This window comes from Silurus meridionalis, chromosome 25 (genome assembly GCF_014805685.1).
Source record: "Silurus meridionalis isolate SWU-2019-XX chromosome 25, ASM1480568v1, whole genome shotgun sequence".
Lineage (NCBI taxonomy): Eukaryota > Metazoa > Chordata > Actinopteri > Siluriformes > Siluridae > Silurus > Silurus meridionalis.
The window spans coordinates 8068075-8080011 of NC_060908.1; the positions used below are offsets into that span (position 1 = coordinate 8068075).

At 37.2% G+C, this 11937-nt stretch overlaps 1 protein-coding gene across 1 annotated transcript in view; it reads left to right on the top strand.

Annotated features, from left to right (window-relative positions):
• c2cd2l (c2cd2 like) overlaps positions 1–11850 on the top strand; it is a 43673-nt gene extending 31823 nt beyond the window's left edge. The window contains exons 6-16 of the mRNA XM_046839388.1: positions 2188–2301; positions 3255–3368; positions 3628–3730; positions 3888–4020; positions 5149–5213; positions 5386–5507; positions 5673–5844; positions 6121–6228; positions 6381–6511; positions 7545–7782; positions 9635–11850. Coding sequence (XP_046695344.1) covers positions 2188–2301; positions 3255–3368; positions 3628–3730; positions 3888–4020; positions 5149–5213; positions 5386–5507; positions 5673–5844; positions 6121–6228; positions 6381–6511; positions 7545–7782; positions 9635–9888 — 1554 coding nt within the window. The 3' untranslated portion in view covers positions 9889–11850. The remainder of the gene's footprint in view (positions 1–2187; positions 2302–3254; positions 3369–3627; positions 3731–3887; positions 4021–5148; positions 5214–5385; positions 5508–5672; positions 5845–6120; positions 6229–6380; positions 6512–7544; positions 7783–9634) is intronic.
• The last annotated feature ends 87 nt before the right edge of the window (positions 11851–11937 follow it).

Below are 11937 nucleotides of genomic sequence, written 5' to 3' on the forward strand. Positions count from 1 at the left end.
ATTCACTTGCCGTTTAGATCGCCTAAAAAGAGTCAAGAGTCTTATTTTAGTCAGCTAAAATAAGATATGCTATAAATATCTAATCTATCTGTTGTTTCATGCGACGCCTTAGGAGAGCTGTTGTTGGAGCTTGTTGCTTGTTGGAGGTGTGCCTACAGTGTCGGTTTACACTGTTCTCCTTTTGCCATCTCAATAATTTAATGAAGCCTTAATGTGACTGTTGGGGCAGTGGTTCATGGTGGAGCAGGCGATGATATTGTTTCTCTGGGAGGTGTTCTTTACAATCATAAGGGCAGGACAATTATGAGTGAAATAAGAACACCTATTAACCAGGGCTGTATTTGTAATTATATTTGATGGGAAACATATTTTGTAAAGTAGTCATAATACACGTAATGCATTTCAGAAATAAAGTCAAGGACAAAGCTCAGTGTCCAACATTGTTCCTTTTGTTTGTTAATCAGGTTTTACTAACGTCAGCCACACCTTTCAGCTTATATTAGGTTTAGTTTTGTGGTCTGTTCATGAGGAACACGGCCACACAATCAGTAGTTTGGTAGTTTATGCTTTTTTGTTGCAATCAATGTACCAAAATTGGGCAGCAGGTTAGTTGTCCATACTCCTTGTTCTTCATTCACAACTGTCCAGCAGACAATTACTTACAGTAATCTGTTCATTTTACCTCTAAACAACCAGAGAAAGAGAAAACTCTATTTTTAATTTCCCAATGTGTTGTCCTAACAAAACATGCTCTACTTGGTTCACAGATGTGGTCTGGCCTTTGGCATTGTGGTTAATCTTATTATTATTATTGTTGTTGTTGTTAACAGTCACTGGTGATCGTCCCAACAACCAATCAGTTATCACAATGACCAATCACTGATGACCATGGTCCTCGATTTCCAATCACTAATAACTATGATCCCAATGATCATGACAACCAATCACTAATCCCCAGTGTTTGTCTTCTGCTAATTCCTGTACAAGTAATGTGTTCCTAATGTTTTCAATTACTCACTTCATGTTCTTTGCTGGATTTATAGTATATTGTAAATACCTAAATAGTTTTGTTTAGGGCCGCAGCTATCAATTATTTTAGTGATCGAGTACTTTTTCGTTATTAAAGAGCAATACTAAATATACAAGAGATAATAAGACGGGTCTCTTAAAATGAACGAGTCATTTGGAAAAACATTTTTATTGCTGAAATTGCATACAAGAATACCTGTAAAACCTAAACCCATTTATTCACCATGTTACATCAAAATACAAATCGCACTGTACAGTGTTTTCTTTATGTTTTAGTTTGCAATGATCCCAAACTTTGGAAACTTTCTGCCGTTTTCTTTGACCTGAATCTTTTCCTCTGCCCTCGCTGTTTTCTCCCTGTTCCTCCATTTTACATTCTGCAGCGTCTTCTGTGTTTACCTGCCCAAAGCGCTCCAGAGTTTAGCAGGTGGTGCATCAGTAATAACGGCCCGTGGGGAAACACAATGCGCCGTGTGTAGTTAAATGGATTAAATTAATCATTTGCCTTGATGCTTTTTTGTATTCTAAGCCCTAGGTTTTTTTTGTGATTTCGTGACTAAAGAAGTTAGAAACTGTTTTTGTATGTGACATTAGAAGGCCACTTTTTCAGCTAATAGTTGAGAATGCATTCATTGATTTCCCCTACAAAAAAAAGAGTGGACAACACTGACAATATTTTCAAACTCAGCGGTATGAAGTAGTGTGGTAGCAGTGACTTAACTGAACAAAAGTCAGCACAGTGCAGCAGAAAGACTGTTGTAAACTGTCGTGTTAGTAAAACACACAGTCACCTCGCATTTAAACACTTTGTCAGGTGAAAAGAAAGTTGCTAAACAGATTAAAATAGCATCACAACATGAGATGACAGAGCAGCGCAGCTTGAAGCCAAAATATTAGCCAAGGATTATGTGCCTGAGGGTAAAAGCACAATATGCTTTCTAAGCGAAGACAGTGACAGAAAAGCATGAAGACATTGGCTACATAAAGTTGTTCCATGGCCTATATAATTGCACAAGTAGGTTTTGGATATTGTATTTAGAAAATTGTTTGGTCTAGTTCATCAGTCTTCTACAAGTTTAACACAGAACTGGGATGTGTCACCAAATAATTAATTCCAATTACTACTGTAAAACCTGGTGTGTTGGGGGGTCTGTTTAGTTGCAGGTCTGCTTGGAGGAGGTGGAGCAAGAAGGACTCCTGGTGTCCTGGATGTTTTCCCAGCAGCCTCTGCTATCCTTAACCGTGACACCACGGCAGAGAGTCCAGCGAGAGGTGAGGGAAGGTTTACCTGAACCGCACAACAGCTTGTGATTTATTTACACACAGTCTTTAGTATCGGTTTAGCTTGCTTAAGGAATTAACATTATCCTCTAATGACTTTTATTCCCCTAGTTTAGAAATTCTAGCTAGCTGACAGAGCAGCTCATATTCCCCAGCTTCTTAAAAAAACACCATTAGGCAGTGGAAAAACAAAATGATTGAAAACCACCTCAGAAATTGAAATCTGTAGGATTTTTGAAGGGTTCAGCTTTGAACTCGATATTATGAGCACAGAATGCTATGCATAGTCAGCTTTGTAAAATGGTAAGGCTGTTACAAACAAAAGAATCATCTTTTTAATTCTCTGACAAAATAATAATACACTTTATATACAAATTATAGTCAGGGCACATTATAGTGTTGCCAGGTTCGAGGAAATGATGAAGACGCTTTATTGGTAGAAAGTCAAGAAAACTGCCCTTTTCGTTATGCGTGTCTGATTTTCATAGCTATTTTTTTTTATTATTATTTCTAAAATACACATGCTAATGAAATCAAATTTGGGAAATGCATTGAAAAAGTTTATGGAAGCCGTGTATTTTTAAATACCATTTTGCTAAAATCTGTATTCTGACTACATATTTTATTAGTGACTGTGGTGATAAATACTGTTTATATAATTTGTAAGTAGCATATTTGGACTTTTGGATTTGAGTTTTGGGTTGCTTTCATCTGGAAAACAGAACAAACTGCACAAAATTCTCTACACAGATGCAGTAGGGATATGCTGCTCTATACAGTCATGGGTATTAATGCTGGTTGAAACTTCGCGCAAACCACAGTGTACAATCTGAAACCCATTATGTCTGTTGTTCAATTAAAAGTGCCATCTTGTAGTTGCTCTGGGGACGATATGTGTGATTTGTGTATTATTACTGATGAATGTGGTCTGAATCTGTGTGAAGGATTCAGAGGCAGAAGTGGATGTGGATATGATAGTGAAGCTGGTGGAGGATACACTGTACGCCACACAGCCTGCAATGATCCTCAACCTGAGAGCGTGTGTCTCCAGTCCTGCTGTAAGAGTGCGCGTGCACACACACACACACACACACACACACACACACACACACACACACAAAATTTACATCATGTTTGTGGTTTACTTTTCTTGTGTGTCTCAGATTAATGTGTTTGAACAGGCTTGTATTATTTCCAAATATGATATCTAAAGATGTGGCTGTTTATTTCATTGAAAAGACAAGCGATTAAAATAATTTACGGTAATTCATTATCCTCTGTTATTTACTAAACAGTAACCTCTGTCCTCTTTCACAGTTTCCCAGAGAAAAACAGGAAGGTAGTCAAAACTCTCCGCAGCAGAGCAGTGCTATGAAACGCCTTCTGGTTCGCCAACTCAAAGTCACCAGGATCAAAAAAGGTATCACCTCCTTCCTGCCAATATTCTCATGGACACATTGGTTTTCTCTTCAAAACAAATCAACCCACACATTTACTGCAAATAAATCCACACATCTTCCCTTTTTGAAAACAGCTCTGTGGGTGTTTAAGAGGGTAATGATGATGTGTGCCCTCAGATTCGCATGATCATGTTGGGGAGCTGTGCTGCGTCCTGAGTCTGGACATCCCAGTGCTGGAGAAGAGAACCCGTTTCCTCACACCTTCCTCCAGCCCCAAAGCCACACTAGACTGGGGGGAGGACCTTACACTGTGAGTGTTTTTGTGTGAGCAATATTACTTAGAAAGAACATCTGATGAATATGAGTTGACATCAAGTTGAGCTACTGATGCAGTTATCCTGAAGTTTATTACTTTACTTTAGAAAGATACACTACATTGACAAAAGTTTGTGGACACCTGACTAGAAGATGTACGAGCTTTTTAAACATCCCATTCCTTATCAATTTCCTGTTTGCTGTTAGAATAACCTCCACTTTTTTAGGAAGATGTTCCACTAGATTTTGCTGTGTGCTTGTGGAGATTTGTGCTCATTCATCCACAAGGTTTAGTAAAGGCAGGTACTAGTGTAGGATGAGGAGGCCTGGGTTGCAGTCAGCCTTCCACTTCATCCCAAAGGTGTTCAATAGGGATGAGGTCAAAGCTCTATAGCAGACTACTCAAGATCTTCCACTCCAACCCATGCAAATCATATCTTCATGGAGCTGGCTTTGTGCACAGGTTTGGGTTTCCTGTTCAAAGTGCTACATTTTATTATAGGGCATCTGAAGACGTTCTGTACAAAAGCTTTGTGGTAACAGTTTGGAAAAGAACCAAATATAGCAGAAAAGGTCAGGTGACCCAATACTTTTGGAAATGTATTGTATGCGTTAAACTGTTTTAAAGCCAGACATTAAAGGATCAAAGATTTGGTGTAACGGAGCCGCCACAAATGAAAAAGACAGTTTTGTATTCAGATACTGAAGAATTGATTTAATCATTAGAAATATACATACTTTAAAAGGAAACCACTTCATTGAAATAAATGGGCCTTACCCGTTCTTTCTTTTATTCTTATTCTGAGTGTGAGCTCGACATCGAATCCACCCTCCTCCCATGGCACAGTGGATGTGTGAATGAGCCATTAGCTCAGTATTTAATTCAGCACTATTAACAGGATGTTCACACTCTCCTGCTGTGAATGATTATAATTCTGCAGTTTCAGCACATGCTGTACTGCTGTACTATTAATTGCTCTTTAGTATTACCAAATCACTGTGATTGGACACTGGGTGATTTATTTTAGATTTATGTACTGTTTTATTTACACTTTGAACCAATTTCAATTCAGTTGGGTTAAAACATGACCCCAAGATCTTTTAACTTTACTTTTTTTTGTAGGGATTTGCAACCAGAAACCAAAGAACTCAAAGTTAGACTAGTGGAACGCAATAGCAAAGGAGAACGTAAGTCGTTGCCATATAAACCAATCTGAACATTGTTCTACATATAGGTGTATTTCAAACTTGTCATTTATTATTTATTAATTTATTTATTACACTTTTTTCTTTGGAGTCAAGATGGCAACCCTTTCTATCTTCAAATGTGTGTGTTTTTTTTTAATGTTTCACTTGATAGGATCCTTGCCAGGCCATGCTTGCTTATCCCTGGATATTCCTAAGAGGAGTCCCAGTGGACAGCAAAGGCTTTCCATAACACCGGGTCACGGTCTGACACCGACAGCTACAGTCACATTGGAGGTAAGAAGTGTGCTGAAATGATCATTTATAGTGTAATACTGATATTTGATATACTTTGATTTATTAAAAAAAATAGTCTTATTATAACCGTATACCTTTTGTCTCTCATTCAAAACTACAATTTTACATATCCTAGGCCCTGATTTTGTGTGTCCTTCCACATAGGTCATGTATGTGGAGTTAAATGACGTACGTGGATGTCATAACGCCACCCCGCTCCGCTCCTCGCTCACGCCGTCCAAAAAAGTGGATGTGGACCGTACGATCATGCCTGACGGCACTATTGTCACCACCGTCACCACCATCCAGTCACGGCCGAAACTGGACCGCAGACTAGGTAGCTTCATCAGAACCTTTAATGAGTTTGCAAACTAATATTTAAATCAAGAAAATGTAAAATGTCTTGTAGGCAAGTAAAATATGAGTTGGTAAATATAAAAATGAACTTATTAAATATTGAAAATGTACTTGTAATGCTGCTCTGCAATAACTTTGTTCTTGAATCTGAAGTTTAATAAGGTTTTCTGTGGTATGTAATAAACACTCCATTGTTATTTATTTGTACTTGTGTATTTTCTTTGGTTTCCTTTTGTCTGCCTGGGTGTGCAAATAGGAGATTCCCCCTCCAAATCTCCATCTAAGGTGGAGGTTACGGAGAAAAGGCCGACAGTGCTGACAGAGAGCTTCCAGACCCGAGCCAGCATCAGCCCCACGGCTAACAGTCAGTTATCCATTAGGTTTTTCTTATTAAGGCTTTCAGAGCATTAAAGAGTCTAGTGGTAATTTGTGAAGTAACAGTAATTGTCTGATATTGGTTCAGTTCGAATTGTCCATTCGTTTGTGTGTGCACACTGTCCGTCTGTATCCCTACAGGAAGTCCCATCTCAAATGGACTGGATCCTGTAGCAGAGACAGCGATCAGGCAGCTGACCGAGTCAGCCAGTAAGGCGGCAAAGAAAACGCCCACTAAACGCAGCACGCTTATCATCTCTGGAGTGTCAAAGGTCAGATGACATCATAGGGTGATTAAAAAAAAAAAACGTCCTAGCTTGTGCTGCCATAATTCTGCTTTGGACGGCCCATCCCCACCTCGTTCATTATTCTGATCTAATATTTTTTCACGTAGGACATTGCATAGGCCAGTATGTATCATTGTCTTATGTTACCAATCCTAAAAGATACATAACCATGTGGCAAAGCCATTTTTATTCAATCATAACTCGTATTGAGGTAGAGATCTAGTTACTTTCCAGTTTAAACAATAAAAATCAATGGCACTTTGGAATATTTGTGAGCTAATGTACTGTATCTTGGCTCCGGTAATACAGTGTAATGCATTTAAAGCTGAATCATGGGAAGGTAAATGTTTAATCAGTACATGACTGTGAGATATCCCAGCTGCTCAGCTAGGTTTTTTGGATTGATTACTTTAGATTGGGGGAGTAAATATTTTAAGGTTTTCTGACATTCTGCATTATGCTTAAAATTACAGAGGGTACCGATGATCTTGTAAGTCATGTACAATAAGAACTAAATATAGAGATGAGCATAATGCCTGATAAGAATGCTAATATGAATAAATCGTATCTTTACTCATGTGTGCCATTTTAAGAAATGACAAAACATAAATTCTGTATAGCATAAGCAGTACAGTGATGGCCACATAAAATGTACATAATTTTCCACTTAGCTGATTAGCCATAATGTTTGCTTCTGTAGTTTCGTGTTCGAGCTATGAGGTAATGCAATTACATTTTGTTGGCAGAATCAGCTTCTACTTTTTTATTTTTTCAGATTACTTTTTACATTAAATGCAATTTGGAAATACTTATAAATACATCATATTTAAATTTAAGATTATGGTTCATAAAGTGATTTGATGAAATAGACTTCCACTGCATGTTCGCTAATGTAGTCTCTTAGCTTCAGTGTAAAACTAAAGACACAGTAATCAGACACTAAATAAGCCCTTGCTCAATCACTACAACTGGGGTAAACAAAAAAGTTTGTCACATTGATTTTTCTTCCACTCTCCAGGTTCCCATTACAGAGGACGACTCTGCACTTTCAGTGGGTTATGCCGCAGCCATGGACGCTGCCCTGCAGGGGGAAAATTCTCCTGCAGGGAACCACAACCATCACGGAGCTGCTGCACACCAGGACGTCGATGAGACCACACCGTCTGATGCATCTGAGCGGCCGTCTGTGGACGACGTGGAGTCAGAGACAGGATCGACTGGAGCACTCGAGACACGCAGCCTCAAAGATCATAAAGGTAAGCTCTGACAGGAACATATGTTTTTTTTTTTTTATGAGCACATCATTTGTAACTTCTCACTAGATGCAGGATTTTAATGGTTGGGCCTGACCAGGGCTGTGCCAAAAGAAAGAAAATAACATAACAACAAAAATGTGCTACTTTTGCTATAATTGGCAACCAACTTACTGATGTGTAAATAAAATATGGCTAATTCATCAATTAAATATTAATTAATCAGTAATTTTGACAGGCAATCGACCTCTTACCCAACCCCTTATCCCCCACAGGGCCGTGACAGTGCAGAGTTGTCCTCTGTAATGTATATGTATTTTAATTTAATTTAAAAGATTTACATTACAAAGTATATATAGAAGGGAAAGGCAAATGAGGATAAAGTAAAAGTCACAGAAGAACGTGTTACATATAAGATATATATATATATATATATATATATATATATATATATATATATATATATATATATATATATATATATATATATATATATAGAGAGAGAGAGAGAGAGAGAGAGAGAGAGAGAGAGAGAGAGAGAGAGAGAGAGAGACCTCCTCCTCCACCTCCACCTCACAGTAGAAAACACAAATTCAGGAACCGTCCATTCACCTTCTGTACATCTAACAAAGACACCAGATAGTATCAAAAATCTCAAATTTGGACTAATTGGACCAAAGGACAAGTTTCCATTAATCTAACTGGCTTCGTTCTAATTGTGTTTCTTGGCCCAAGCAAGTCTCTTCTTGTTGTTCTTCCGATTTCTTGGTTTCTTTGACGCAATTTAACCATGAAGGCCTGACTTACACAAATCTTCTCCAAACAGTGGATGTTGAAATATGTCTTCCACTCGAACTCCAAGAAGCATTTATGTAAATTGGTGATTTCTGAGTCTGGTAATTGTGTTAAATTGATCCTTTTCTGGGACGGTCCTAAGAAAAGCCTGTTTCATCAAATGGTTCATGGTTTTGGAGACTGTATTTGGGAATACATTTCAAGTTCTTGAGATTTTTCAGATTGACTAATCTTTATTTCTTCAAGGTAAAGTTTAATTAACTGAGTGTTTCTGGCTATAATATGGATTTGTACAGTAGTTGTAGTAGCACTAATAGGGTAATTGACTCTATACTCACGTTCTACTCTGCACACGACAACCGAGGACTTCCAGGTGACTGCATTGTGAATCTGATGAGAGAATGGCATTAATTTGCCGTGCTGTCATCAACACTAAATGTAGCTACTTTGGACAATCTAAAATATATTTTTGTTTATAACTTTGTTTATAACACAAAAGAAAAAAAAAAATGTTTGTTTACTACATAATTCCATATGTGTTCTTTCATAGTTTGGATGCCTTGAGTATTAATGTACAATGTGGAATATAATAAAAAGAATAAAGAATAAAGGTTATCCATGGATTTAGTTAACTGTAAAATCTAATTCCACTATGCGTGATATTTGACATTATTTTTTTATGAACATTATTTAACTGTGCAAAATATATTTTGTTCATTTTTTTAATGTTTCAGATTTATTAAACACCCCCTTAGGTTTAAGTAGAACATATTTAATGTATTTAATTTGTATCTTTTTATTTGTGATTACGATTTGTTTCTAGGCTTTTTTATTATGTAGTATAGCTTATTTCTCTTTTCTATTTTCCTTTTTCTTTCATTTTTTTTTTTATTCTATTTTTATTATGGAGCAGTGGTTAAAGGTTTTACTGCATGTTGTACTGAGTATGATTATCTATCAAATAGAATCTGAATTTTTACATATATACAGCATAAATATAATATATATAATAAAATTAACCATACCTTTTGATTTTTTTCTGATTTTGTCTGTGTGGCAGTGGGCTTCCTTCGGAGTGGCACAAAGCTCTTGTTCCGCAGGAGACATCGGGAGAAGAACTCGAGCTTCAGCCAGTCCCACGAGGACGTCACCAACCTGGACAACGACCCGTCCACGGCTTCCTGCTCCTCCAGTGGGCGCAAGAAATCCGGAAGCTTCTCCCGCCGCCTGATCAAACGCTTCTCCTTCCGCTCATCTAAAAGCAAGGGCAAAAGCAGTTCAACAAACGGAGGCGCCAGTGCGCTCGACAACTGAATCACACAGGGAAAGAGGAAAGACATGGTGCAGGCGCCAGTCAAAAGACGTTTGAAGGAGTCGTGTAGACGAAAATAAGTCGGTGATCTGTGGTGTTCGTTTTCTTTTGTGAGACTGTGTCTTTGTTAGATGCAAATTTTGACAGATGGCTCAGGCTGAAATCTCAGATATGGGAAAGACAAAGGGGTTGTGAACTTCTTAAAGACTTTTCATTGTCTAAACTGTTTATTTAATAAAATACTTTAAATGGCTGCTTCTATGGATAATTAGGAAGGACCACAGAAGGAGAGTGAAATGCTGTTCCATTTGTTCAGCACAAGGGGGCGATGTGAATCAATCCTCATCAAAGCTTCCCATCTTATGTTGCTATGTGGTTTTTTTTAATTATTTAATTTCCATCGGCTGCACTTTGGGACTTTATCAGATTGTTTACAGCGCCGGTGAGCGTTTTATCATTTTGTGTTTTGTAAGGTCATAACACTAAATTATTTCTCCTTACCAAACTGGAAGTTTCTCTTATATTACATATGGTGCAACTTGTACTGTGTGACCAGTTGTTTTTGCTGTAGTTAATGGCAATTTAGATATTAAGCTCTGTTTTTTTCCAATAGTGGTACTTATTTTTCTTTTCATTGTGGCACAGTCTTATTTTATAATATTTATTTGTGATCAAAAAAAATATATCTTAAGGTTATGTTGGAAGGGAATTTTACTTGTAAGCTAGGACACGGGTGATGGAGATAAACTAAGTAACGTGATCTATGTTTCATTTTAAATTATATTTACTTACATTTTCAGTACAAATATTTCAGGGTTCATGCATATGAAAGAAAAAAAACCTCAGGGGACAATATTAACGGTTTGCGCAAATCTTTTTTTTTGTTGACTTTTCAGCACCCAGAAACTTTAATTTACATATCTCATCTTTACTGGCAATATCCCCCCTTCCCAGCATGGATAGCGTAGAGATCCAGGCCTACTCGTGTGCAAATAGTGTTGTTTAAATGAGAATGCTTTAATGTATAAGTAATGTTTCAGTAATGTTTCGGACATTTCCCAGTTATCATTTAAATAAGCTTTACACTTCAGATGTCAGACTCAGATCATCTAAAAAAGAGATTCGATTATACATATCATTTGTCCCACTTAGTAGACTGAAGTAGATCTTGTCCTGTTTTTGCTCTTTTTCGATGCTCTTCGACTTCAGATGCACACATTCTATTGCATGGCCATGCTCGTACGAGCTTTTTCATTAGTAATGTTTGAAACTAGAGGTGCCCAAAACTTTTACCTATGAAGGGCCAAAAATCTAACTTGATTGAGGGCCATGGGCAAAATTAAATGTTGCATTGTACTAAGCATTATATTAAAATTAAAGCTGCTATGGTTACTCACATTCATGGTTTTATAATATTAAATAAATAGGTAATCTGCTTAACAGGTTAATTACTACACATTGTAATCTGCAGCTTAATTTCCAGATTTCTAGTTCAGTGAAACTTCTAGAATAATAAAAAACAGTCTAATACATTGTATAATAACGTTTAAAATCTAATAAAGCAATTCAGTGATCTAGCAAGAGACATAAAGCTGGTCCTTATTTCTCACAAGTTTTTCCAAATAGAATGTTCTTCCTCTTTGCCCTCTCTTCTCGTATATATGGCAATGCAGGCCAAAACAAAGGGGTCAGTTTTTGCCTGTGGGATAAAAGTTTGGTCATTTCTGTTTTAAAGGAATCATGCAGTGCATACAGGATGTGTGTTTTCTTACTTTGGGTTCTTCTCTGCTAAAGATGTGAAGTAAAACAGAAATCCTCATACTAACACTAACCTTAAAGACCCAGATGTTTTTTCTTTCCTCAATGAAGAGATAAAGGTCCCCTCAGATAGCTGGAGCTTTATATAACCATGTGGCATCTTCAATACTTAATGTATTTGAAATAAATTATTTTTTGAAAATGCATTCTTTTGGGGTTCTTTTTCTTAAACCTGGCTGTGCATATCTTAAAAATGCAAAAGTGTGTTTTACTCCTTAGGAGAATAAATGAAG